General features: G+C 36.8%; 1 protein-coding gene and 1 non-coding gene across 3 annotated transcripts in view; both read left to right on the top strand.

The window, feature by feature from the left end:
- The window catches only part of KPNA4 (karyopherin subunit alpha 4), a 65,301-nt gene that overhangs the window by 21,878 nt on the left and 16,436 nt on the right, over positions 1-26,987 (top strand). For both annotated transcript variants that reach the window (XM_050779914.1, XM_050779913.1), the window contains exons 2-12: positions 6,610-6,654; positions 7,527-7,616; positions 7,733-7,762; positions 7,856-7,908; positions 11,880-11,975; positions 12,486-12,571; positions 15,340-15,426; positions 17,270-17,439; positions 17,531-17,575; positions 21,544-21,675; positions 25,995-26,123. In XM_050779914.1, coding sequence (XP_050635871.1) covers positions 6,610-6,654; positions 7,527-7,616; positions 7,733-7,762; positions 7,856-7,908; positions 11,880-11,975; positions 12,486-12,571; positions 15,340-15,426; positions 17,270-17,439; positions 17,531-17,575; positions 21,544-21,675; positions 25,995-26,123 — 963 coding nt within the window. The remainder of the gene's footprint in view (positions 1-6,609; positions 6,655-7,526; positions 7,617-7,732; positions 7,763-7,855; positions 7,909-11,879; positions 11,976-12,485; positions 12,572-15,339; positions 15,427-17,269; positions 17,440-17,530; positions 17,576-21,543; positions 21,676-25,994; positions 26,124-26,987) is intronic.
- On the top strand, positions 26,341-26,671 carry LOC126949567 (small Cajal body-specific RNA 7). Its single transcript, XR_007723842.1, has one exon. It is a non-coding gene; the product is annotated as a small Cajal body-specific RNA 7 (non-coding RNA).

Genomic DNA, 26,987 nt, shown 5'->3' with positions numbered 1-26,987 from the left:
GACCAACATGGTGAAACCCCATCTCTGCCAAAAATACAAAAATTAGCCATACTTGGTGGTGCACACCTGTAGTCCCAGATACTCCAGGCAGGAGGATGACTTGAACCCAGCAGGCTGAGGTTACAGTGAGCCGAGGTTGCGCCACTGCACTCCAGCCTGGGCAACAGAGTGAGATTCTGTCTCGGAAAAAAAAAAGATACAGTTTTTGAGGCGTAAAAGATCTTAGGGATCTATCGAATTATCTTTACAAGTGAAGGAATTAATACCCATAAAGGTCGTGACTTGCCTATGATTTCATTAAAGGTAGAGCTGGGAGTAGTAGCCATATGCTAGTAGAGTAGTATAACCATATACTAGGAAACCATCTTGGGAGATGTATGCATTTATTTTCTCTTCTATCGTATGTCATCACTTGCAAAACATAGATGAATATAGAGAACTCTGAGAATTCAGATTTTTCCTTTCTTTATTTTGTAACTTTTCCAAATAGATATGTATAACTTTTTAATTTAATACATGTTCCTATTGTTTGAATGTTGAAGAGATAGTACAACTCTAATTCCATTCTTTGGAGTTAACACCTAACAGTTTTTTACATTTTGGCAATTTTAAAAAATTATATTTATGTACTAATAAATTTTCAATGCTTACAGTTTAGATATGGATCATTTTAAAGTACGGTATCTATAGACTAGAATTAGTTCTTAATATTGCTCCAATAGCTTGCCTAGATTAAGTCTGGCCTCCTACACTCAATGTATTTTCAAACTCTTCTTCACTTATGCTCAGTGTCCATTAATCTTATCACTTCTTGAAGAGATAAGAACTTGATTCTGCTTGAGAAGGCTTTTGCTCATCACTAGTAGAACTTCAGGCCTTCAATACTAGTATTAATAAGTGCTACCTCTGAGAAATAAATCTACAGATTGAAAATTTGAACTAAACTTACTTCTTAAATGAACTTTTCTAAATGAAGGATTTTAATATGGGTTTTTATCCTTAGGAGATATTAATTATTGACCCACTTGAGTAAGCATTTAACAGTGTTAGGCATTTAAAATTTCCCTTTTATTGTCATAATGTAATTTATTTGCAAATTACATGCAGTTTGCCAACATAAATACTATTTGACAAAGGCATGATTAAACACCATGATGGCTGCTGCTGCAGAGAGAGAAAAACAAGAAATAGGAAAACATACTTTTCTAGTTATGCTATTTTAACTTTTGGTTCGCCATGTAATCGGGTTGAACAACTGTTTTACCTGCCAAATGTGTTTGGGTTGTGATGATAATTTGGGTTGAAATCACCAGTAACTCACTTTTCTCTGGAAAGTGTAGCTTAGCTTTATGTTATGTGATTGATTTGTCTCCTTGCCTACCTGTTCATTTCTGGCTTCTGGTATTCTTCAGCAGATTCCACACATGCCATCTTTCATAGTTCTTCTTTTTGTACATGCTGTATTTTCTACCTGGAATGCCTTTCTCTAAATGGATTGCCGTTCAGTCTTGAAAATTAAGCTTATATGTTACCTTTAGTAATTACTCTCTTTACTGTCAGAGCACCTTGTGTGCATGTTATTAATACATGTATTAAATAAGTACATTCAAGTAACATGTTTAGAATGGTGTTCGGCACTTGCTATTTGCTAAGTTTGGGCCTTATTACTATTTTACTAAATTATATTTCTGTATCATAAGAATGCTACCTCCTTTAGGGCATAGATATGCAGTGTCTGGTCCATCTTTGTATTTCTAATGCTTGGCAAATTGGTGATTAATAAATGTTTGAATGAATGCTTTCCAGAAGGCTCTAAATTAGTAATATACTTACTGTTAACTCATGTTGGGGAGGGAAGGCGTGTGTCTGTAGTGTGTGTGTATAACTTTTAAAAACCACTTTATTACCTATCATAAAATTCACCAATTTTAAGTACAAAATTCAATGATATTTAGTAAATTTTCGTAGTTGTGCAACCATTATCACAATTCAGTTTTAGAATATATCCTAGTTACCACACAGAAGATCTCTCATGCCTGTATAAATATTTTAATTCTTATTTTCTTTTTGTAGTGCTGTTACCTAAGTATTAACCTTCCTAAGGTATCAGTGAAAGTCAGACTGGGTGAAATAAAATCAAGGCATTATATTTCTTATCTTTGTATTATTAGAAAGAATTTTCTTTCAACTTTTTCTCCAGTGAGATTGAGTCCTAACTAAATCCCAACTTTGCTCAAGAAAATTTAAAATATCCAAAATTATACAGTAATTACTATATCGTATTTTAAATTAACAATTTTTAGGACTTTAAAGAAAAACCATGTGTCGGTAAAACTGACTTGAAAATTAGCAGGAATCAAGTAGCCACTAATTGTAAATCAAGTAGCAATTAAGTGGAAAGAAAATACTAGAATCTACACCTCATTAAAGCAGGGAAAGTGTTTAATCCCTAGTGCTTAACACAGTGATGGATGCATAGTAAATATTCGTTAAGTACACGAACTGCATTCCTTTTAAATAGAACTAGCATTCTGTTTTGACTTGTTTGAAATTTTTTGTCAACTTCTTACCCCTTTTGCCTGAATTTATAATTTTATAACTGTCTCACAAGCAAAGAACTATAAAATATCTGAGTGATCTGCCTAAACTCTGTCCACCTCCTCTGAGACAATAGCAGCGGCAGTCCTCAACCTCCCCCACTTACAGTCTTTGTCCTTTATATAGCTCTTTGGCCTATACATAAGCCTTTGGCCAGTTTGTCAGCTTTCTGGAATTCTAATTGACATCACTGCTTACTGCATCAGTATAAGTCATGTAAATTCACAACTAACATATTTTCATGTAGTATACAAAACCTGCTCTTTAAGGACAGGCTTAGAAAGTCTTATATACCCCTTTCATGGGGTCCCAAAGAACAACTGTTGTTTGCTGTAAAAACATGGCAAAATGCTGCCAGGCTGTGGTGCATAGAGTTTCTTTCTACCAGTTCATTCATTCTCTACCTTGGAGAGGAAAAGAAAACTCTTGCTGTATAATAAAGGGATTGTCAAATTTCTTATTTTGCAAAGTTTCTGTGAAAGTGGTAATAGCCTGGTCTTATGTTGTTACTACAGTGCTAAGTTGTTTTGATAAATATTAGTAGTTTCAAATTACTGAAAAACCTCCAGATTTTGTTGTAACAAATGAGTATCAAGTAAAAAGAAAAAACAGAAAATTTTTCAGGCTGGGCGCAGTGGCTCACACCTGTAATCCCAGCATTTTGGGAAGCCAAGACAGGCGGATCACGAGGTCAGGAATTCAAGACCAGCCTGGCTAACACCGTGAAACCCCGTCTCTACTAAAAATACAAAAAATTAACTGGGCATGGTGGCATGCGCCTGTAGTCCCAGCTACTCAGGAGGCTGAGGCAGGGGAATCACTTGAACCTGGAAGGCAGAGGTTGCAATGAACTGAGATCCTTGTACTGTACTCCAGCCTGAGCGACAAAGTGAGACTCCGTCTCAAAAAAAAAAAAAAAAAAAGAAAGAAAATTTTTCGCAAATCTCTGGATTTAATAAATATGTAATATAATGGGAGAAAATTTTGGGGGGTAAACAAAACATTTATGTAAATATGCAGTATGTAGTTGTTTGGGATTTATTTATTAGTTTGCTCTAATGAAAAGAAGTTAAAGCCCATTGTACCTTAATCCTGCTACTTTAGATGAAGTGATTGCTAATAAAAACTTTCCTTAAACTGGAAATACCCCATCCCTCAGAAGTCTATTTATTTGTTGAACAGTCTTAAGTCATGCATCCTACAATACTATTTTCTGTGCCTGAGACATAGGTCATAGTTTTTTGTTGTTAGAATCGCTTATTGATTTCATATTGTGATATTATGCAAAGTTCATTGTGTTGGTAACAGTACTTTTGCTTTAGTGTGAACGATTGGCTCTCCAATTCACTTGAACTTTGACTTCGAGAAGTGTGGAAAACAATATGGCTTGGTGGTTAAGCGGATTTGTGTGAGACTGTCTGGGTTGTAATCCTAGCCAGCTTTGGACAAGCAATTTAACTTCTCTAAGTCTCAGTTTTCTTATTTTTAAAAAGAAATAAAGGATTATTTTATTCTTACCTCATAAGGCTATAATGATTAAATGAGATAGATGTTAACACTGTAGTATTTAGCTAATTATTTTTACTCATTTTGCAGCCTATTTTATTATTTTAAAGTTGACTCTTGGTGTTTTAAAAATATCTGTACCAAATACAGTTACATGGTATATTAGAAAGTGATAAATAGTATAGAGATAAATAAGGCAGGGAAGAGAAAGAGAAAGAGAGAAAGAGAAAGAGAAAGTACCCAAATGGAGAGTTGGCAGATGGTCAGGAAGGGAAAAGCCTTCCCATAGAGATAAAGGACTGAGCACTGCAGGTAGTAAGGGAAATGCATTCCAAACTGAGGAAATAGCAGCAGCAATAATAATAAGTTAACACACACACTGCTGTGTACCAGGGACAGTTTAAGTACTTTACATATTTTAGCTGATTTAATCCTTAACAGCAGTCCTATGAAGAAGGTGTTTTTACTATCCCAATTTTATAGATAAGGAAACTGAAGTACAAAGAGCTAGTAAGTAGTATGGCTAAAAAAAATTGAACCCGGGCAGTTTGACTCTGGAGACCATCTTCTGAGAAGTTACTATATAGTGTATTAGTTAAGGCCTTGCAACAAGAGACTTTCCAGTTTGTTCAAGAAATAGCAAAGTTGGTGTGAGTACAGCAGAATGAGATAGGTAGGAGCTAAGATCCAAACGGTGGTATTTGGGGAGGGAATGAGGTGGGAAGATTTGACTGGACATAAGCCATTGTAAAGACTGGGCTTTTAAGTCCAAAGTGGAGCATGTGAGAGCCTTTGGATATTTTTGAACAGGAAGATGATATGATCTGACTTTTAGAAAATATTTTTTACTGAGTCCTTGGACCTTTCCGTCCTTGAAGTCTGTGGGTAGAATTCAGGAGGGCCCCTGAAATTTAGAAGAAATTATATCTTTATTTTCACTAACTTATAACTGAAACAGTGTTTCCTTCACTTAATGTAGCCAGTTAACCATAGTAATATTAGAATTACCTGTGACTTTGTTACCACCAATAAAAATCACCTCGTTGTTGCATTTATGGTCATCATTACTTTGAAATTATAGTAGTTATTAGACCTACTGCTGAGATCCCATTTAATGTGGTAATAAAGAGGCACTTACACTTTTTTTTTATGTTTACAGCTCTCTTTTTTACATCTGTGTATCAAGGTAGTTTCCTTTGTAACTACATATATAGTGTGTGTGTGTTTAAAAACACTATTTGAGAAGGTGTCCATTGATTATACCAGACTGCCAGAGGAGTCCATGGCACATAAAAATTAAGACTCATTATGAGTCCTATGAGGATTGCTCTGGTTGCTGTCATTATGATAGACTCTGGAGGAAGATAGAGGGCAAGAGCAGGAGGGCTACATGTTAGGAGACTTTTGCAGTTATCTAGTTGAGAGATAATGGTAAGTTGACCCAGAATAGTAGCAGAGGAGGCAGTGATCTGTGTTTGGATTGTATGTTTTGAAGGTTGAACCAACAGGATTTGCTAACAGATTGAATATGTAATGTAAGAGAAAAAAAATCAAGGATGGCTCCAAGGTTTTTGGTCTTTGCAGCTGCGAGGATGGAATTACCATTTGCTGAGATGGCGGGTGGAGTATGTTAAAGATCAGAAGTTCAGTTTTGGATTTAGGTTTGTGATATTTATTAGACATCTAATATGACTTTCTGAATTGTTACCGCTACATAATACACAATCATTAGAAAGAATAAGATGAACCTGTATGTGAAAACAGATTGAACTTATATTGTTTCTGAACATTCAGTTTTACAGTGAGCACACATCCCTGTAGTAAGTAATTTTAAAAATGAGAAAAATATATTTGAAAATAAAAGAATGGCCACTGTATGTCATAGAATAATTGTGTGGCCATGAAAAATAATGAAATAGGTCTTTATACACCACCATGGAATATCTCTAAGGTCTATAAACAAAGTAAACCAAAACAAGGTAAAGAACAGGATAGACAGACGTGTGTCAGAATCGTGGTAAATCTAACAGTGTTTCCTATGAGAGAAGGAAATTGTAGGTGAGCAGGAGGGTTCCTTTGGCTTTTTTTTTTTTGGCTTTTTTTTTTTTTTTTTTTTTAAAGCAGTTGAATTTACTAATCTTGTACATGTGTTATTTTTTGTAATATCATTGGTTCATATGAGGGGTGAGATTATGGGCTCTTTTATTCTTTGTACCTCTGTGTTTTTATAAACCTTATGTTATAGTTTTTAAAATTATGATATAGCCAATATTATAGATCTATTAATAATTTCAAAGAGATTTTTCATGTTTTGCAGTATGAATGGGAAATGAAGATTGAAAATCATTTACATAGTATGATTTTTATTATGAGTAAGATTTGACTTTATATCCATATGGCTAGAAGAAAAGATCAGAGGCGTATATTGAAATGTTAATAGTGGTTTTCTCTGGATAATGGAATTTGAGGTGATTTTAAAAATATTTTCCTTTAATTTTTTTGTAGACTATGAGAAGACAACGAAATGAAGTTGTAGTTGAATTAAGGAAGGTGAGTCTGATTAATATTGGGTACTTCTAAGCATAATTCTAACAACATTAGAGCATTGTATAGAAGATGCCAAATATATATTTTGTTTTTGTGTAAAATGTATAACTTATTGTATAACTAAATTTTATTTACCAAATTTAAACTTTTAAAAATCTCAACTGCTAAGCATTTTTCTTTAGAAAAAGGAGAGATTTTGACTAAATTTGACAAACTTTTGAAGTTGAAAAGGTACACCTTGTAACTTTATCATTGTGTAAAAACAGATATAAAGAGCTTAAAGTTTAAGTCATTGAGATACAGTTATATTAAATAGTTCTGCTATTAACGGGCAGTAGTAAGGCCCTGAAAAGAACTTGTTGCAAACTTCTTCAACTTTTAAGTATTATAGTTGAGATTATATTTATAAATTTGCTCCCAGCATTTTAAGTGAAGTTGAAATGGCCCTTGATTTTTGTAAGACATTGTTGGTTTTTGTCTAACTTTGAACTGCCCAACTTCTGCTTTGACTTTGCTTTTAGGTGATAAAGAGGAGCTCCCAGATCATGTGTAAAATGGTTTAGTACTTTTAAATAAATATTTGTGTTTGGTTCTGGCTTAAACTGTACACTGTATTTTTTAGTCAAACTTTTTGTTTTGTTTGTTTTTACATAGTTCACGGTTCATTAAAAATGTAATATTTGGGAATTGGGACTCAAATTAGTTTTGTGTGAGTGGTTAATTCACAATTTGGTTTAATTTTTTACATTTGAATTTTACTTTTAAAAGGCACTTCATATTTCAGTTTGTAGGCACAGGTTTGCCTGAGCTTTGTATGAAAGTATTCAGGTTTTTTTAACTCAAATTCTTTGTTTGATTTTTTTCTTTTTTTTAAGAATAAAAGAGATGAACATCTCTTAAAGAGAAGGAATGTACCACATGAAGATATCTGTGAAGACTCTGATATAGATGGTGATTATAGAGTGGTAAGTTATTGTTATTGTTATTCTGGTAAATTAAAAGTACCAGTGAAAGATTTAACATTAATAAAGAATTTTAAGGTGACTTTTTAACTGAGTTTTCTCTTTAACTTTTTTCCCAGCAAAATACCTCTCTAGAAGCTATTGTTCAAGTAAGTTGGATTTTTACTCTCTCTTCATTTGTATTTCTTATCCTCAGCAGCTAATTATTATATATTTACATCATAAATTATTTTTTTTTATAGAATGCTTCAAGTGATAACCAAGGAATTCAGTTAAGCGCAGTTCAAGCTGCTAGGTAAGTTAAATTTTGAAGACATGTTTAGATTTTATAACTTACACAGGGGTTCTATTTTGAATTTTTACTATGGGGTAGACCCTGTTAATCAAATTTAACTTTGATGACAAACAATAGTAAATAGTAATAGATCAACTAAATTTATTATTTTTTTAATTCTCTGGTTTAGAGTATTAAAATTGGTGACAGTTTTTTTAACTCACAGTTTTTATTTTTAGTTGAAAGTGTGTACACTGACGCTTTAATGTACATAATGCATACAGATGCCAGGGAAAGTTGATTTAACAAATTAATGCCGTAGAAATAAAAAGAAAAAGAAAAACATTATTTGTAAAGCTTTACCTTTTACTAATGAATAGGTTTAATTTTATAAAGTCAGATTCTTCAGATCCTTACCAGGTATCTAATTCTTCTCACAATCCTCATATTGATCAAACAATAAATCCAGAATTACAATCTTACTATGTCAGTGTACATAGACAAGTAGATGTAGATTAAGATTAATGACGGCTGGGCACGGTGGCTCATGCCTGTAATCCTAGCACTTTGGGAGGCCGAGGCGGGCAGATCATGAGGTCAGGAGTTCGAGACCAGCCTGGCCGATATAGTGAAACCCCATCTCTACTAAAAATACAAAAATTAGCTGAGCGTGGTGGCGGTCACCTGTAATTCCAGATCCTCGGGAGGCTGAGGCAGTAGAATCTCAACTCCATCTCAAAAAAAGAGATTAATGACTGCATACACTCCCAGTGTCTTTCCAGGTAGGAAGTACCAAGTTGTTTGAACATTCTTTTTTTTTTTTTGAGATGGAGTCTTGCTCTGTCGCCCAGGCTGGAGTCCAGTGGTGCAATCTCGGCTCACTGCAACCTCTGCCTCCCAGGTTCAAGCAGTTCTCTGCCTCAGCCTCCCAAGTAACTGGGATTACTGGCGCCCGCCACCATGCCCGGCTAATTTTTGTCTTTTTAGTGGAGATAGGGTTTCACCATCTTGACCAGGCTGGTCTTGAACTCCTGACCTCGTGATCCACCCGCCTCAGCCTCCCAAAGTGCTGGGATTACAGGCATGAACCACCATACCCTGCCTGTTTTGTACATTTCTATTGTGAAACCTGTGCTCTCTCATATTTTAAGGGAAGAGGCAGAAAAATCTATTACTGAGACCTTTGTATTAATAAATAGGTTGGGGAAGACATGGTTGTATCATAATGCAATTTAGTGGTTGCTTTGTGTATTTATGAATGTAAGAATAACACCCTATGTTGAGTTTATCAGTAGGAAAGAGACAAGTAAGCAATTGATCCTAGTTACAGAATTTGAAAGTGGCAAAAGTTTATAGGTCCATCCAATACCTTATACAGTGCTACACGAATCTGTTTTATATTTATTAGACTTTTCCAGTATTTGTTTATCCACCTTAAATAACTTAGAACTGATAGGGAAATTATAAAATTACAGTATTGTATACCAGAGGTAAAAGAACTTCTTAGAGAAGAATTCTTTATGTAGGCAGAAAAATCACAGAACCATTCACTTGTCAAAATAGCAAATTAATGTTTATAGGAAGAATGATTAAGAAATTGATTATGCTCATCGTTGTCAGAGTTGAATATTTGATAGTTTTGGGGCAGTTCTAATCAACATGCAATCTGCAAGAAAATTAAAGCCCAGTGTACTCTAAGAGGTTTTCAGAGTATGATCTGTGGATCACTGGGAGATTCCAAGGCAATTTCATGGGGTATGCAAGAGCAAACTGGTTTTCATAATAATTCTAAGACTTTATTTGCCTTTTTTTCACTGTGTTAACGTTTACACTGGTATTGCAAAGCAACTGTGAGTAAAATTGCAGGTTCCTTAATACAAATCAAGACAGTGGCATGAAGCTGGTTTTATATTATATTTTGTAAAAATTGTATTATTCACCATTATGTAGAGAATAAATTTCTCTTTTAAAATATCCTCAGTGAAGTGTAAAAAAAAATTTTTTTTAATTAAATTTTCACCCTTGATCTCATGAAGCCTTGTTTGAGAAGGTTTAAGACTGGGTTAAGACTCTTTCTAAGTATTTGTTTTTTTCGTTTTTCTGTTTTTTTTAATTTCCACTTATGCTAAGCACTGTGCCGTGTGTTGAGGAACTAGCATGTGGTATAATTCTTTCTTTTTAAGAATTTTATAAGCTAATTGGAAAGGCAAAACTGTATTTAAAAAAATAGGGGGCTGGGTGCGGTGGCTTATGCCTGTAATCCCAGCAGTTTGGGAGGCCGAGGCCAGGGGATCAGTTGAGGTCAAGAGTTTGAGACCAGCCTGGCCAGCATGGTGAAACCCCCATCTCTACTAAAAATATAAAAGTTGGCTGGGTGTAGTGTCACATGCCTGTAATCCCAGCTACTTGGGAGGCTGAGGTGGGAGAAGTGCTTGAACCTGGGAAGCAGAGGTTGTAGTGAGCCGAGGTAGCACCACTGCACTCCAGCCTGAGTGACAGACTGAAACCCTGTCCAAAAAAATAAGTAGTGATAACACCAAATGTAGGGCTATGCTGTATAAATCCTCTTGATATTCAAAGATGGTATTATGTAAAACACAGAACTTGAACTTTGAATAGAGTTTGAATACATAGAAGACGGGGCATTTCAAGTGAGGGGTTTAGGATAGGTTCAATCTTATTTCGATTGAAATGATGCGACAGACAACTAACCTGTTGTTGAGTTACAGAGAATAAGATTAGTTATAAGATGGAGCCAACTTGTGAAGTAGTTTAAAGCTAGGTCAAGGAGTTTACATTGATAAAGGTGGTAAATAAGCAGCCATCACAAAGTTTATATAGGGACATGATTTGGTTAAGCTTTCATAAACATTGCTTTTATATAGTAATACAGGGTATTCCAGTGGGTGAAGATATGATTAGGCTACACTGAGGACTTATCAGCTAAACCTGTAGTCTCATACATGTGAAAATAGGCAGTAGGTTTTGTTTTTATCTTATAAACTCCATGAAAGCAGTGATGTGTCTGTCTTTTTTACCTCAGATTCTCTAGCATCTCTCTGGCTGTTTTCCTGTCAGTCACTGTGCTTATTCCATTTCTCTTTAATTGCTGAGATGAAAATGTTGTTGGACTTTTATGACTTTTAATTTGGTGTGTAAACTAGAATGAAGAATTAGGGACTAATATCAGCTCTAAACATATTCCAGCAGCCTACCTGCTTTCGTCACTTGACTCTGTTGTGACGTAGTGTGAATAATTTTGGATATTTTGGTGACCTCTTAATTCCTTGCTTAACAAGGTAAATGCTGTGTTGAAGAAATCTGCCCATTTTTTTCTCTGAACTCAAAATTATGTCCAAAAGTAACTTTTTTAAAAAAAAATTAGTTTTCTTTTTATAAGTCACAATCAGGGCTTTACTGAGGGAATAATATTATTGTACCATTAAAAGTAGTAAAGTGGCCAGGCTCCGGGGCTCACACTGGTAATCCCAGCACTTTGGGAGGCCAAGATGGGTGGATCACCTGAGGTCAGGAGTTCAAGAGCAGCCTGGCAAACATGATGAAACTCCATCTCTACTAAAAATACAAAAATAGCTGGGTGTGGTGGCGCATGCCTGTAATCCCAGCTACTCGGGAGACTGAGGCAGGAAAATCACTGGAACCCGCAAGGCAGAGCTTTCAGTGAGCCAAGACTGTGCCACTGCACTCCATCCAGCCTGGGCAACAGAGTGAGACTCCATCTCAAAAAAAGGTAGTAAAGTGGTTCATATCTATATTCTTATTTTTTTAATTATTTGTCATCTCTATAAATTTAATTTATATATCATTTTATAAATTTAGAGAAAAGGTTGCATTATATAAATTGTTAATTTCAGAGAAGGCACTTGTACCAGATATTCAGATTTATGTTAATATTTGTCAAATATGAATTTAAATTTAATCATAATATTGTATGTTATTAAGTTTCACAAGGGTGTTTTTATCTCTTACAGGAAGCTTTTGTCCAGTGATCGCAATCCACCAATTGATGACTTAATAAAATCTGGAATATTGCCCATTTTAGTCCATTGTCTTGAAAGAGATGACAAGTGAGTACATTATTTTTTTTTTTTAATTTAGAATGTATCCTTTGGAGAAGACAAGACTCTCTAGTAATTATTTTGATCTTTAAAGAAAAAAGAAAAGGGCTAAGGGATGGAGTTGAAAAGTCAAAGTGAAAAACAGTGCAAGATTTGTTAACACCAAGAGATGAAGGTAGTAGCCAAACAGGAACTTGAGAATGATAAATTTAACTTTTAAGCCTTAATTGGCAAGAAGTAGTTTGACCAGGTAGGTACTTGAGAGAACTGTTTGGGGAGTAGTATGCAAGTATCTTAAAAAGATTTCTTACTAAAATTAAGGATGCTGGAGAAGGTTGTATGCTTTTTATACTGAAGAGATGTTTGAAACAGTTGTTGAGGGTTAAAAAAATATGCTGGATGGATAGATATCTTTTGAAACAAAATATTTAATGCATTTGAAATGGTAGAGGGAAGAATGGTTAGATATTTGGCCCAATGTAAAAATCCTGCTGTTTAAATATACTTGTTTTTTTGTAGTCCTTCTTTGCAGTTTGAAGCTGCATGGGCTTTGACAAACATTGCATCTGGAACTTCTGAACAAACTCAAGCCGTAGTTCAGTCCAGTAAGTTGGTTATTAACAAACATAATTGCATTTTTTTAAAAGAAGTCAGTAAAAAATAGTGATTTTCCCAAGAAACTATGGCAATTTACGTTATAAAATAATAGCTACTACATAGTTATTGAAATAGGTCAACTTAAGTATGTTGCTTTAATCTTCTTATTCTGGTGACTGATGTTTTGTATGTCCAAAAATTCACTTGATTCCTTTCTAAATATGAGAACATTTCCTAATTATAGTAGCAGATTAAATTATTATTGTTACACTTTATTTATAGGACATCAGTATAAATAAAGGAGTTTTTCCTGTTGCCACATTGCCTCTCAGCCTCTCTTTTTTTGTTTTTGTTTTTTTTGTTGTTGTTTTTCTTTTTCAGACAAGATCTTACTCTTTTGCCCAGGCTGGAATACAGTGGCACAATCTCGGCTCACTGTAGCCTTGGCCTCCCAGGCTCAAGAGACCGTTCTGCATCAGTCCACCAAGTGGCTGGGACTACAGGCATGTGCCACTGTGCCTAGCAAATTTTTGTGTTTTTTTGGTAGAGACAGGGTTTCGCCATGTTGCCCAGGCTGGTCTCTAACTCTGGGCTCAAGTGATCAACCTACATTGGCCTCCCAGAATGCTGGGATTATAGGCATGAGCCCCTACACCCGGCCTCAGCCTCTCTCAATGAGATTTTTATCTTTTTTTTTTTTCTGAGACGGAGTCTCGCTCTGTCGCCCAGGCTGGAGTGCAGTGGTGTGATCTCGGCTCACTGCAAGCTCCGCCTCCCAGGTTCATGCCATTTTCCTACCTCAGTCTCCCGAGTAGCTGGGACTACAGGTGCCTGCCACCACGCCCAGCTAGTTTTTTGTATTTTTAGTAGAGACGGGGTTTCACCGTGTTAGCCAGGATGGTCTCAATCTCCTGACCTCATGATCCACCCGCCTCAGCCTCCTAAAGTGCTGGGATTACAGGTGTGAGCCACCACGCCTGGCCATATCATATATTTTAAAGAAATCTTCTATAAAGTAGTCCTAGTTGAAAGAATGGCTTGAATTTTTTTTTCATTGTTATTATAATAGGGTTGCTTTTTTTTGTTTCAAGAGATGTAAGTGGAAAATTACTATTGGAAGTAAAACCCCGAGTGTATTGTCTTCATGAATACTATTTGGTTCTTCTACCAAACACAAAAAATAAATAATTTTGAAGAAGATACTTTTAAAATCCTCTTTAAATGTGTAAGCAGCATACTTCTCTGAGCTTATTAAAAATGTAAGCACTAATTTGTACATTTTGAAGGGGAACAAAGATGTTATCTAAATAATCATTTTATTGTAGACACTTGTAATATTACTTAGAAAAGATAATTACCTCACATCCTATTAAAACTGGTTTAGTTTTGGGTTCAGGTGGTTTTTATTGTGGTTTTTTGGTTTTGTATAGCTATTAGGTAAATTTTATGATTTTGTAACAATGTTTTATTCCCTCTCATACTTTTTCCATTCCGTTATGTACGTTCTCTAAAGATTAGAAAAAGACTTAGAATTTTTTTTGACCTTGCTAGTCTGCTTTAATATACCAAAAATAATAAATAAATGAGGTTGGGCATGGTGGCTCATGCCAGTAATTCCAGCACTTAGGGAGGCTGAAGCAGGCAGATCACTGGAGCCCAGGAGCTAGAGACCAGCCTGGACAACATGGTAAAACCCCATCTCTACAAAATGCAGGAAAAAAAAATTAGCCGGGCTTGGTGGCATGCACCTATAGTCCCAACAACCCAGGAGCCTGAGGTAGGAGGATCAGTTAAGCCAGGGGAGGTCAAGGCTGCAGTGACCTGTGGTGGCACCACTGAACTCCAGTCTGGGCAACAGAGTGAGGCACTGCTTCAAAAACAAACCCATAAGTGAATTACTTTTTATTACAAGCATGATTGAGCTACATATACTTAAATAGTGCTTTTTAAAGTAATATCAGAAGGAAAGAAGAATCGTTTGTTCAGTGCAGTATTTTGTTTGGATACAGACGTATCTCTGTTTCCCATCCAGTTGAGTAACAGAATCACTTTCTGATTCAGAAGATCTCACATGGCCCAAGAATCACTAGCCTGTCTTAAAGACCCACATGTGTTAACATAAATTTGTGTTCAAAAGTTACTTCAGGCTGGGTGCAATGGCTCATGTCTGTAATCCCAGCACTTTGGGAGGCCAAGGCAGGCACATCATTTGAAGTGTCATGAGTTTGAGACTAGCCTGGCCAATATGGTGAAACCCTGTCTCTACTAAAAATACAAAAATTAGCCAGGTGTGGTGGCTCACACCTACAGTCCTAGCTACTTGGGAGGGTGAGGCGGCAGAATCACTGAAGCCTGGGAGGCAGAGGTTGCAGTGAGCCAAGATTCCAACTCTGCCTTCCAGTCTGGATGACAGAGCGAGACTCCGTCTAAAAAAAAAAAAAAAAGTTACTTCAATAATGTACTTTTTTTTTTTCAAATTAGAGATAATACTTAATCTATAAGGAATTAATCTTGAAATTAATTCCAGGTTTAATTGTCAATGAAATTTCACAAGCCTAATTTAACATTTGTCTGTATAACTCATTTTGATACTGAGTAAATAGTTGCTGGTCGAAATTCTTCCAATAATGCTATTCCAATAAAATTCATTTAATGAGGCTATATTTTAAATATAGTTTTATAGATTGCCCTTTTTTTTGAAGTGTCAGCAAAAAAATACTGATTTTTGGTTTATGGTATCTTGAACCTTAAGTATTGTTATTTTTTCCTGCATCAGATGCTGTGCCACTTTTCCTGAGGCTTCTCCATTCACCCCATCAGAATGTCTGTGAGCAAGCAGTGTGGGCATTGGGAAACATCATAGGTTTGTATAAAACTTGTAATACAATACTAGTCCAAAAATTGTTCTCATATACTAAGTAATAAAAATAGCTACTAATAATCCAAAAGGGAAAACAGCTTGCCTTCAGTACTAGCTTTTGTGAAATAGCTTACAGAAATTTGAACTGTATTACTGTAAAAGCATAAACTCATAGTAAATAGAATTTTTGTTGCTTAAGATACCATTTTTTTTGGTATATAGTGAGCTCTTAATTTTTTGAATAATTATGCAAGATGTATACAATTTAGACCTCCTGTCTCATGCTAGGATCCATTTTTTCTTCCCCTAATGCCCACGTCGATCAGTGGGGTCCATTTTTATTTCTCAGCTTTCTCCATCAAAGAAAGTAACAAGAAAAAAGGAGGCAAAACTTAAACCAATAATTTTTCTCCATAATGACAGTTCTGAGAAGAGTCTAAAATGAAATTTTTCTCTCTTGCAGACTTTAGTACATTAGAATTTAGTAAGGTATAAAATATAGTAATATTATTTCCTGTCACCATGAATCAACATGAGATAACCATGGCCTTTTGACAGTCTAGTTAACTATTTAACACCATGATTACCATAACTTTCAGGTTCTGTCTAATAAATAATTGTAAGGAAAATAAAGACAATTCTGATATTTCAAGGATTTATTTTTTTAACTAGAGCCTAAACTCAAAAATTCAAAGAACTATTCTCCAGTAAAGGATGTGAAAAATCTGAATCGTATTGTGCCCCAGTATAGCTCAGAGACCTAACTATTATGCGTGAGGGTTGAGGTACTGTTTGTAGGGGTCTTGCTAATCTAGTGAAGGAGAATGATTCTAAAGATTATTTTTGCCAAATTCTTTATTCTTGCATGGAAATAATCATTGTTACTTTGATATGCCACCTCTTTATTGCCCTTACACAGGGCTAACATGGAAGTAAGGAGTGGCTATGAGTTTTTAAAGGAGAATTTCCCTGTAAACCATTCTCGACATTGGGTTTATACTATTAGGAATGCGATTGTTTCTATATCCAGAGTCCCTCACTCTTGCTTTTATGCCAAATGTTAGATTTAGAGCTATTATACAGCATCTTGATCTTTCATTTTTTATTCCAATCACATTCTGTAATTAACACGAATATATGGATGCAAAAAGAACAAACATTTTATTTCCAAATATTATAGTGCAAGCGAAGGTGTTTTCACTTATGGTAACCTTTTAACATGGCTTCATATATTAGAAACTGCAGTGATGCTTTAGATACAGAAATTAAACTTGTCAGTTCTCTGCAGCAGTTGTTCTCAAACCTTAGCATGCAATCAGAACTACATGGGGTGCTTGTTAAAACACAGAATTCCAGACCCATAGAGTTTCTGCTTCAGGAGGCCTGAGCTAGAGCCCAGTAATCACATTGAGAACCACTGTTCTAGCACTGGTTCACCCTTTTTTTCTGACATAGTTTTCTAAGTGTATAGAGTAATTTATAGTTCATAACCTTGATGCTCTGATACTGGATTGTAAGTACAAATTCAACAAATGTTTTCTTGATACATCTTTTTTATCACATGAAAGTTTGTTAAACCGAGAGTAATATTGAGAGAGAAGTTAAAAGCAGCAGTTTAATTAAGTGAGCAGCAAAATGCTGAAGATGGGATTAATGTGCAAAAAAATACCTTATCACCTTATGTTGCCTCTCTTGGCTCAGAAATCTTGAATGGGAGCCTGCTTATTGTCTAAAACTGAACAGTGTATCTGGTTAAAATACATGAAGCAGCGTATTCCCAGTGCTTTGTGTTTTCTGAAAATGCTTACTGTCAATGTTTTATTGAGTTAATCCTTTTTTTCTACAGGTGATGGGCCCCAGTGTAGAGATTATGTCATAAGTCTTGGAGTTGTGAAACCTTTACTTTCCTTCATAAGTCCATCTATTCCTATAACATTCTTAAGAAATGTTACTTGGGTTATGGTCAACTTATGTCGCCACAAAGACCCACCACCACCAATGGAAACCATTCAGGAGGTAAACAGTTAAAAAAAAATTAAAAGAGATACCATTATATATGTGTTTTTTATCTGTGTATGTTTTTAAATCTACATATTTCTCTCCTCAGATTCTTCCAGCCCTTTGTGTTTTAATTCATCACACAGACGTAAATGTGAGTAAATGTGTCCCATTATATATTTATGTATGTGTGTATTTCTAGGGCTTCCCCTGTGACATAGGGGGGAAATACTGTACTAACACATTGTGTCAGCATACTGTCAGATTTTCCCATATCACGAAATATAATACCAGTTAAGAAATCAAGCATAACTGTTATTTTGGTGTGGGCAATAATGTATGTATATATATATTAGTGTTGTAAAAACTGACATTAAAAGTTTTTAAAGTTGCCCGTTAATAGTGATTTCTCTTACTAAGATCGTGTCTTTGATTGTTCATGTGCTTTTTATAAAGGAAGCTCATTTTGACAGTTTGGCCAATGAAAGCACACACAGATAGTGCTATTTTTGTTTTTTGAAAGATGAGAAAGGAAAATGTTTGTGCATGGATTTGTATTCATATACACATACCAAACCATGCACATCAATTGCCCTTTAATTCCATTTTTTATTCTATTTCTCAGTTACAGTGACTGGCAGTGGCTTCATTTATCAAGATAACTCTTGATTATTCAAACAACAAGGAAAAAAAAAATCAGTGCAGGCAAGATTTTAAACATAGCAAATATATTTTGCTTATTTTTACTAACACAGATGGCAGAGGAAAAGCAACTCAGGGAGTATGAATGAGGTGGAAAACTGCCCTGAGTGCTTGTAAAAGCCAGACCAGCCTTTGGTGTGTTAGAGAAACCAGGAATATACTGGGTAAGGGAAGACATATGAATGAAATGTTTAGCAACAATCAGGAACTCATGTGGTTCTTTAAAAACAGTTTGGCATGGTGACCAGTGTTGGACAAGCTGCTTCATTTCTTTACAATTTAAAGGCCTGTACCTTTTGGCCAGAATTTAATTTGTCTGGAACAAATTAAAATTAGAATTTTACTGTATCAAACAGTTACATAATATTTTGCTTTGAAAGATTTACAAGAGGCCAGGTGTGGTGGCTTATGCCTATAGTCCCAGCACTTTAGGAGGCTGAGGCAGGAGGATCACTTGAGTGCAGAAGTTCGAGACCAGACTGGGCCACATGATGAAACCCTGTCTCTATAAAAAATACAAAAAAATTAGCCAGGCATAGTGGTGTGCACCTGTAGTCTCAGCTACTCGGTGGCTGAAGCCAGAGAATCTCCTGAGCTTGTGAAGTCAAGGCTGCAGTGAGCTGTGATCATGTCACTGTACTGCAGCCTGGGTGACAGAGCAAGACCCTGTCGAGAGAGAGAGAGGGAGAAAGAGAGAGAGAGATTAACTTCAAAGTTTATACCTCTACTGGAAAACAGGACATCTTGGTTGACTTTATTTAGAGATGTATTGTGTTCTTTCCACCTATTTCCTCCAATCTAGATGAGATTGTGACTCTATTTTCTTGCCTTTGATGTTTCTTGAAGAATTTCTCAAGTCTGTTTGCATCATTCTTTTTAGTAACATGATTAACAAATAATATTGCTTACTAAATAATGTTTTAGAAGTTTGATTTGAATTTTGATTTTGATCTGAGCATATTAGTGACATGTCCTTTAAAAACATGTATCTAGCTTTTATATACAGTTATGAGCAAGTAACTTGAAATTTTTGGCCTATGTCAACAAATTTTAGCATATGTTGATATTCCAGAAAAGAAACTCAGTTACATTTGCAAATTGAAATTTAGGTTTTTTCACATACATTGATACCACTCTTTTCTGGGTGAACTCTTTTTTTTTTTTTCTTTTTGAGATGGAGTCTCGCACTGTCACCCAGGCTGGAGTACAGAGGCATGATCTCCACTCACTACAACCTCCACCTCCTGGGTTCCAGCGATTCTCTTGCCTCAGCCTCCAGAGTAGCTGGGATTACAGATGCCCGCCACCACACCTGGCTAATTTTTTTGTATTTTTTAGTAGAGACAGGGTTTCAGTATGTTGGCCAGGCTAGTCTTGAACTCCTGACCTCGTGATCCACCTGCCTCGGCCCCCCAAAGTGCTGGGATTACAGGCGTGAGCCACCACGCCCGGCCTGTGCAAACTCTTTTGTTTGATATCTTCTTTTTACATTAGAAATATCTTTAGCGCTTTCGGCTGGGCGCGGTAGCTCAAGCCTGTAATCCCAGCACTTTGGGAGGCCGAGACGGGCGGATCACGAGGCCAGGAGATCGAGAGACGATCCCGGCTAACACGGTGAAACCCCGTCTCTACTAAAAAATACAAAAAAACTAGCCGGGCGAGGTGGCGGGCGCCTGTAGTCCCAGCTACTCGGGAGGCTGAGGCAGGAGAATGGCGTAAACCCGGGAGGCGGAGCTTGCAGTGAGCTGAGATCCGGCCACTGCACTCCAGCCTGGGTGACAGAGCAAGGCTCCGTCTCAAAAAAAAAAAAAAAAAATATCTTTAGCGCTTTCTTGAATTTCCTAAGAAATAATGGCAAAGCGCTATTTTCTCCTTTTAGGAGTTTTTGGGTGTCTTTTTTTTTAAATGTTTTTTTATTTTTTTATTTTCTCTTGAGTGTCTTAAAACATAACATTAGTTTACAGTTTTACTATTTTTTTAAAGTCAGGGTCTTAAAAAACAAGAAAAAAAATGCCGAATTGTTTGTGTTTTTCATAGAGACGGGGTTTCACCGTGTTGCCCAGGCTGGTGTCAAACTCCTGGGCTCAAGCAGTCCACCGCCTTGGTCTCCCAAAGTGCTGGGATTTCAGGCGTGAGCCACCAATCCCTGCCTGGTTTATAGTTTTAAAGATTGTATACTTCTCCAGCTTGTCTTGACACAGAGTTCATAATCTAGAAAGGCTTTGGAAGTAGTTTTAGGCACAATTATTATTCCCGTGTCTTTGTCAATAACTTGTGTATTTATTTGCAGCAGTTACAGTTGTTTGTCATACTGCCCTTTGGTCATAACTTCTAATTAGGACTTAATGTACTAGGAAAGATCAAACAATGGCCCGTTGTACTTAAAGATATAATCATTAAAAAAATAGTAGGCTATTTAGTAGAAGTTGATTACACAGATTTTTTTTTTTTCCCGTAAGTAGCAGCTGTAGTGAAGTACGTATTTTTTGTTTTAATTACAGATCTCATCTCACAGATTGACCTATGATTAATGTCTTGCAGCTGTAGGGGACTTCCACTATTTAAGAAGTTGCTGGCCGGGCGCGGTGGCTTACGCCTGTAATCCCAGCACTTTGGGAGGCCGAGGCGGGCGGATCACAAGGTCAGGAGACTATCCTGGCTAACACGGTGAAACCCCGTCTCTACTAAAAAATGCCAAAACTTAGCCGGGTGTGGCGGCGTGTGCCTGTAGTCCCAGCTACTCAGGAGGCTGAGGCAGGAGAATGGCATGAACCCAGGAGGCAGAGCTTGCAGTGAGCCGAGATCGCACCACTGCACTCCAGCCTGGGCGACAGAGCAAGACTCCATCTCAAAAAAAAAAAAAGTTGCCTCCAGTTCTATAAGGCAAAACAAACTGGTTGGAAAAGATTTAACTATTATATTATAATACTGTAATACGAATGCTTGGGTTATTGGCTTTAGGCATATCTACATGGTACTTATGATACTAGAGAACTCCTTGAATATATTCATCTAGCCCAGATGTTTTGAGCAACTGTGCATATTGGAGACATGTAGTCTTTCCAGCTTTATACATGAGCCACAATGTTTTTGGACCTATTATCCCTCAGCCTTTGGGAAAGAGAATGTCTTTTTCTCCTGTTTTATGAGCTGTGTAGTGTGCGTGTGTATCTTAGTGAACTAAGATTGGATACTAATCTGGGATCGGAATCCTGAATATGGCTAAAAGATGTACATCTTAGTACAGACATTTATAGATGATGATGTTTAATACAATAGCGATCAGATTCAAATGAATTGAACTGAGAGAAGAAAGAAAGGAAGAAGGTAGTTGAACAATCTTAGAATCGTTGTTTGGTCAAGAATTACTAAAATGAGAAAATATTTAAAAGTTGATTGAATTTTTATTTTATTCACTAGATATTGGTAGATACAGTCTGGGCCCTCTCTTACCTTACTGATGCTGGCAATGAACAAATACAGATGGTAATAGACTCTGGAATAGTTCCTCATTTGGTTCCTCTGCTCAGCCACCAGGAAGTTAAAGTTCAGGTAAGTTTGTTCTTAGTAAAATTATAAGTGTTTCTTACCACTAATTGCTTTAAGCATGGCATTCAAAGATGGACAGTTTCAGTAGTTTAAAATATATCCTTAGCATAACAACAAATCTGTGATGGAAAGAGGAAAATAAATAATAAGCAAGACGAGTCCATTGTAGATTACTAATTTCTTTTTTTGAGATGGGGTCTCACTGTCACCCAGGCTGAAGTGAGGTGGTGTGATCTCAGCTCATTACAACCTCCACTTCCCAGGTTCAAGCCATTCTCCCACCTCAGCCTCTTGAGTGGTTGGGATCACAGGCACACACCATCGTGCCTAGCTAATTTTTTTCTATTTTTGATAGAGTCAGGGTTTTGCCATGTTGGCCAGGCTGTTCTTGAACTCCTGGCCTCAAATGATCCTCCGACCCCAGCCTCCCAAAGTGCTGAGATTACAGGTGTGAACCACCGTGCCTGGCCGGATTACTTATTTTTAATGTAGACCAGGGAAGTTCATTATAGCAACATGCATGGCATCTGAAACAAGTATTGACAGACACTTAATTTTGCCTACTCTTCCTCTTTTTGTTCTTCCGTCACTTCCCTACTTTTACCTTTGTCCTCCTTGCCAGCCATCCTTTTTTACTCACCTGGCAAGTTTAGTTAACTCTTAACTTCATTGATGCTGAAATAAGGGCACTGTACTGAAATGTGCTGTTTAGGGGCTTTCTAAATTGTTCCTTTTCACTTATTTAAATTTATTTTTTATTGTTTAAATTCTTTCACATAATAGTTATCCTAAAGAACTTGCATCTAGAAAGAGCCAAAAACAGTATGAGAAGTTCTCAGAGATATAAGCAGTAGCTGTCAAGCCACAGTTGTAATGGAGGAGATGCAGCAAGCTCCTCCTACTTTTCTGAAGTAAATAGTATATTTTAATCTGCTAATGGCTTAGAATCTGTAAAGTACAATAATCGCATAAGAAAAACTGTTAGTCTGTAGCCTAAGTCATTATGCCTGAACATCAAATGCAAATGTGTGGAGCTTAAAGAATATGTTTTTAATTTCTCTTGTTCAACCCGTGGAGATTCTGTTTCAGAAAATATTTCTTAGAAACTTGAACTTTAAAATGCTCTTCAGGCGATACTGATACATAGATAGAGACCCAGTACCTTAAAATTAAAGCACTTTAAAGAAAGAACACTTAGCTAAATACAGAAAGAATTAATATAATAATTTGGCCCGACATGGTGGCTCTTGCCTGAAATCCCAGCACTTTGGGAGGCCGAGGTGGGCAGATTACAAGGTCAGGAGATTGAGACCATCCTGGCCAACATGGTGAAACCCTGTCTCTACTAAAATACACCACCACCACCAACAACAAAATTAGCCAGCATGGTGGCATGCGCGTGTAGACCTAGCTACTCACGGGGCTGAGGCAGGGGAATCGCTTGAAACCAGGAGGCAGAGGTTGTAGTGAGCTGAGATCACACCACTACACTCCTGCCTGGCAACCGAGCAAGACTCCATCTCAAAAAAAAAAAAAAAAAAGAAAATAATTTGTCATTTAAGGGTATTTATGACTTATCTTAAATATTCTGGCCATATGTTTGTTCTTAAGTTTGTATTTATTTTGTGTGGTACTTATGTCTTGGTACAGAATTTTGGTTTGTATTTTGTTTTTTGTTTTTCCAGAATGTATCATCAGTTTTCATAATGGACTTCATTAAGAATCTATAGGGCTTGGAATTTACCTTTAGCCAGTGCTCAAGGAAAGTTGAAATTCTCTACTCTACTTGACACCTTATAGAGATTTTCTTATACTTTTTAACTTTCATGCCATAATATCATAAAATAAAATAGTGTAGTGGAACCCCATGTAGCTTTTTTCTCTGTGTCTCTACTCCTCCAAATTTATTTTGATACAAATTCCAGATATCATTTTACGCAGCTTGCAGCTCTAAAATTTAAGCCTATTTTTTAGCATAACCACAATACCACCTGTAGACTTTTTAAAACCTTAGTGTTAAATATTCAGTCAGTATCTGGATTTTATTTACTGCTTCATTATTTTTTCACAATTTTACTAAATCAGTATCCAGACAAAGACCATACAGTGCATCTACTGGCTATATATTTTAAGCCTCTTTTACTGTGCAACTTTCTTTTCCTTTCTTTTATCGTTCCTCTTTTCCATTTATTTGTTAAAGAAGCTGGATTACAGGCCGGGCGCGGTGGCTCAAGCCTGTAATCCCAGCACTTTGGGAGGCCGAGACGGGCGGATCACAAGGTCAGGAGATCGAGACCATCCTGGCTAACATGGTGAAACCCCGTCTCTACTAAAAATACAAAAAACTAGCCGGGCGAGGTGGCGGGCGCCTGTAGTCCCAGCTACTCAGGAGGCTGAGGCAGGAGAATGGCGTAAACCCGGGAGGCAGAGCTTGCAGTGAGCTGAGATCCGGCCACTGCACTCCAGCCTGGGCGACAGAGCGAGACTCCGTCTCAAAAAAAAAAAAAAAAAAAAAAAAAAAAATTCGAATGTCTGTCAGCCAATGAATGGTTAAATAAAATATGATACATTCACACAGTGAAATATTATTTGGTCGTGAAAAGGAACGAAGTACTGATGCATGCTGTAACATGACCTTTTACAACATTATGTGAAATGAAAGAAGCTAGACACAAAAGGCCAAATACGTTTTGATTTTGTTAATATGAAGTGCCCAAGATAGCCAAAATCTTAAAGACAGGCATAGTGTCTTCCAGGGACCTAGGGATGAAGGCAGTGTGGGAGTGACTACTAATGGATACAGGTGTTCTTTTGGGGGTGATCAAAAAGTGTTCTGGAATTAGATACTTGTAATAGTTACACAACTCTGAATATATTAACTACTGAATTGTACACTTTGAAAGGGTAAATTTTATGTTACATGAATTATATCTCAATTTTTTCAAAAACTTGGATCATTTGTCATGTAGAAAGGAAAATTAGAGTAAAAAGCTTTACTTAACGGGAAATGACCTCATGCAACCACAGAAAAATAATCGATAATTCAAATTCATACCATAGTGAAATCTTATATTAAGCAGGTGTCTGCTTTCCTTCAGAAAAGCACTATGTTTTTTGTCTTTTTGTTTTTGACAGGGTCTTACTCTGTTCTCCAGGCTGGAGTACAGTGGTGTGATCACAGCTCACTTCAGCCTGGACCTCCCAGGCTCAAGCAGTCCTCCCACCTCAGTCTCCCGAGTAGCTGGGACTACAGGCTCGTGCCACCACACCCAGCTAATTTTTTGTAGAGACAGGGTTTTGTCATGTTGCTTAGCCTGGTGTCAAACTCCTGGGCTTAAGTGTTCCACCCACCTCAGCCTTCCAAAGTGCTGTAATTACAGGCGTGAGCCACTACACCTAGCTGTTTTTATTTTTTCAACACTAAATCTAAAGTTCTGTCTTCTTTTTTTATGGCACTGTCTAAAATTATCCTTCTTAATTGTTTATTGACTCCTCTCTTACAATAATGTAAGCTCTGTAAGAGCTGGAACATGTATCTATCTTCACATCTCTGTTGCTCCATCAGTGCCTGACAGTAAGTGCTCAAAAACAATAGGTTTGTTGGAGCAGGGTGCAGTGGCTCAGGCCTGTGATCCCAGTACTTTGGGAGGCCAAAGCAGGCGGATCACCCAAAGTCTGGAGTTCGAGACCAGCCTGGCCAACGTGGCAAACCCCCATCTCTCCTAAAAATAAATTACAAAATTAGCCAGGCGTGGTGGCATGTGCCTATAATCCCAGCTGCTTGGCAGGCTGAGTCAGGAGAATCGCTTGAACCTGGGAGGTAGAGGTTGCAGTGAGCCAAGATCGAGCCACTGCACTCCAGCCTGGGCGACAGAGTGAGACTCCGTCTCAAAAAAAAATAAGTTTGTTGGAAGAAATAATGAGTGAATGGATGCATTTATCTTTTATAAGGTGCCTAACAAGCCACCTTGAGTGTTTCAGCTGGGCACAATAGCCCATGCCTATAATCCCAGCACTTTCAGAGGCTGAGGCAGGCAGATCCCTTGAGCCTAGGACTTCGAGACCAGCCTGGGCAACATGGTGAAACTCTGTGTCTACAAAAAATACAAAAATTTTGAGCCAGGCAGGGTCATGCACTGCTGTAGTCCCAGCTACTCTGGAGGCTAGAGTGGGAGGATCGCTTGAGCCTGAGAGGCAGAGGTTACAGTGAGCTGAGATTGCACCACTGCACTCCACCCTGGGGACAGAGCAAGACCTTGTCTCAAAAAAAAAAAAAAAAAGAAAGTATTTCACATAGAACATCATCTCATTGTGCATTTCAGACTGCTGCACTTAGAGCTGTGGGCAACATTGTTACTGGAACTGATGAGCAAACACAAGTAGTTTTGAACTGTGATGCTCTTTCACACTTCCCAGCACTCCTGACACATCCCAAAGAGAAAATTAATAAAGTAAGTACTATTAAATACTACTTAATAAATTGCACTTAAAATGTCAGCAGTTTCTATTTGTAAAATTAGAGTCTTAGAAATGTCTGTAATATTGATTCTTAATACAAGCTGTCATTTAGACATCAAGAGAAAATAAAAATTTTATTCTATAACAAACATTAATAAATTATTTTTTGATATATAAGACCAACTATGAAAAGTGGTATTTTGGCTCTCTCGGAAATGATGAAAGAGAGATAATTGGGTGTTGAATGTTGTATGACTGGAAATTTTTAATATGTATGTTACGTAATTCTTATAAGTTTAGTGTTTTATAGGTACTTAATAGTATAGTGTGTATGCATGCGTGTGTGCTTGTGGTGGCTATGGAAAGGGGGCACTGACTGGTGATGCTGATATTGGAGTGCATCTGAGGCCGTTGTAGAAATAACATGGGTTGTTGATTACAACATTGCCAGTGATTATAACCCAAGAACAGCTCACCTAACTAGCCCGGCACCCTAAAATCTCTAACAGGTTCATTAAAATGGTCCTGTGATCTGATCCAAAAGAGCCTAGTATACATTAGCTAATACTAATTTTTTTAGAGTAAAACTTACTAGTTATCTGTGATTATAACGCTTAAGGCCACCATTATCTTGTCAGAAGTAGCACCAACTGTGATGTAAAGGGTAACATAAAAAGATTATTAAGATAGACCAATAAAGCAGTCAAACATCTGGTTCTACTTTTCCTTGAGAGAAATGATGCAGTGAATGACTATTACAAATAAGTATACTAAAACAATGTACTATTTTGTTTTTTATGTCTCCATTATTGTGGATAATTGATATTTATCTACTTCAGCTAACATTCTTCATCAGA

Source organism: Macaca thibetana, chromosome 2, assembly GCF_024542745.1.
Source record: "Macaca thibetana thibetana isolate TM-01 chromosome 2, ASM2454274v1, whole genome shotgun sequence".
Lineage (NCBI taxonomy): Eukaryota > Metazoa > Chordata > Mammalia > Primates > Cercopithecidae > Macaca > Macaca thibetana.
This window is presented reverse-complemented; position numbering and strand designations above follow the sequence as displayed.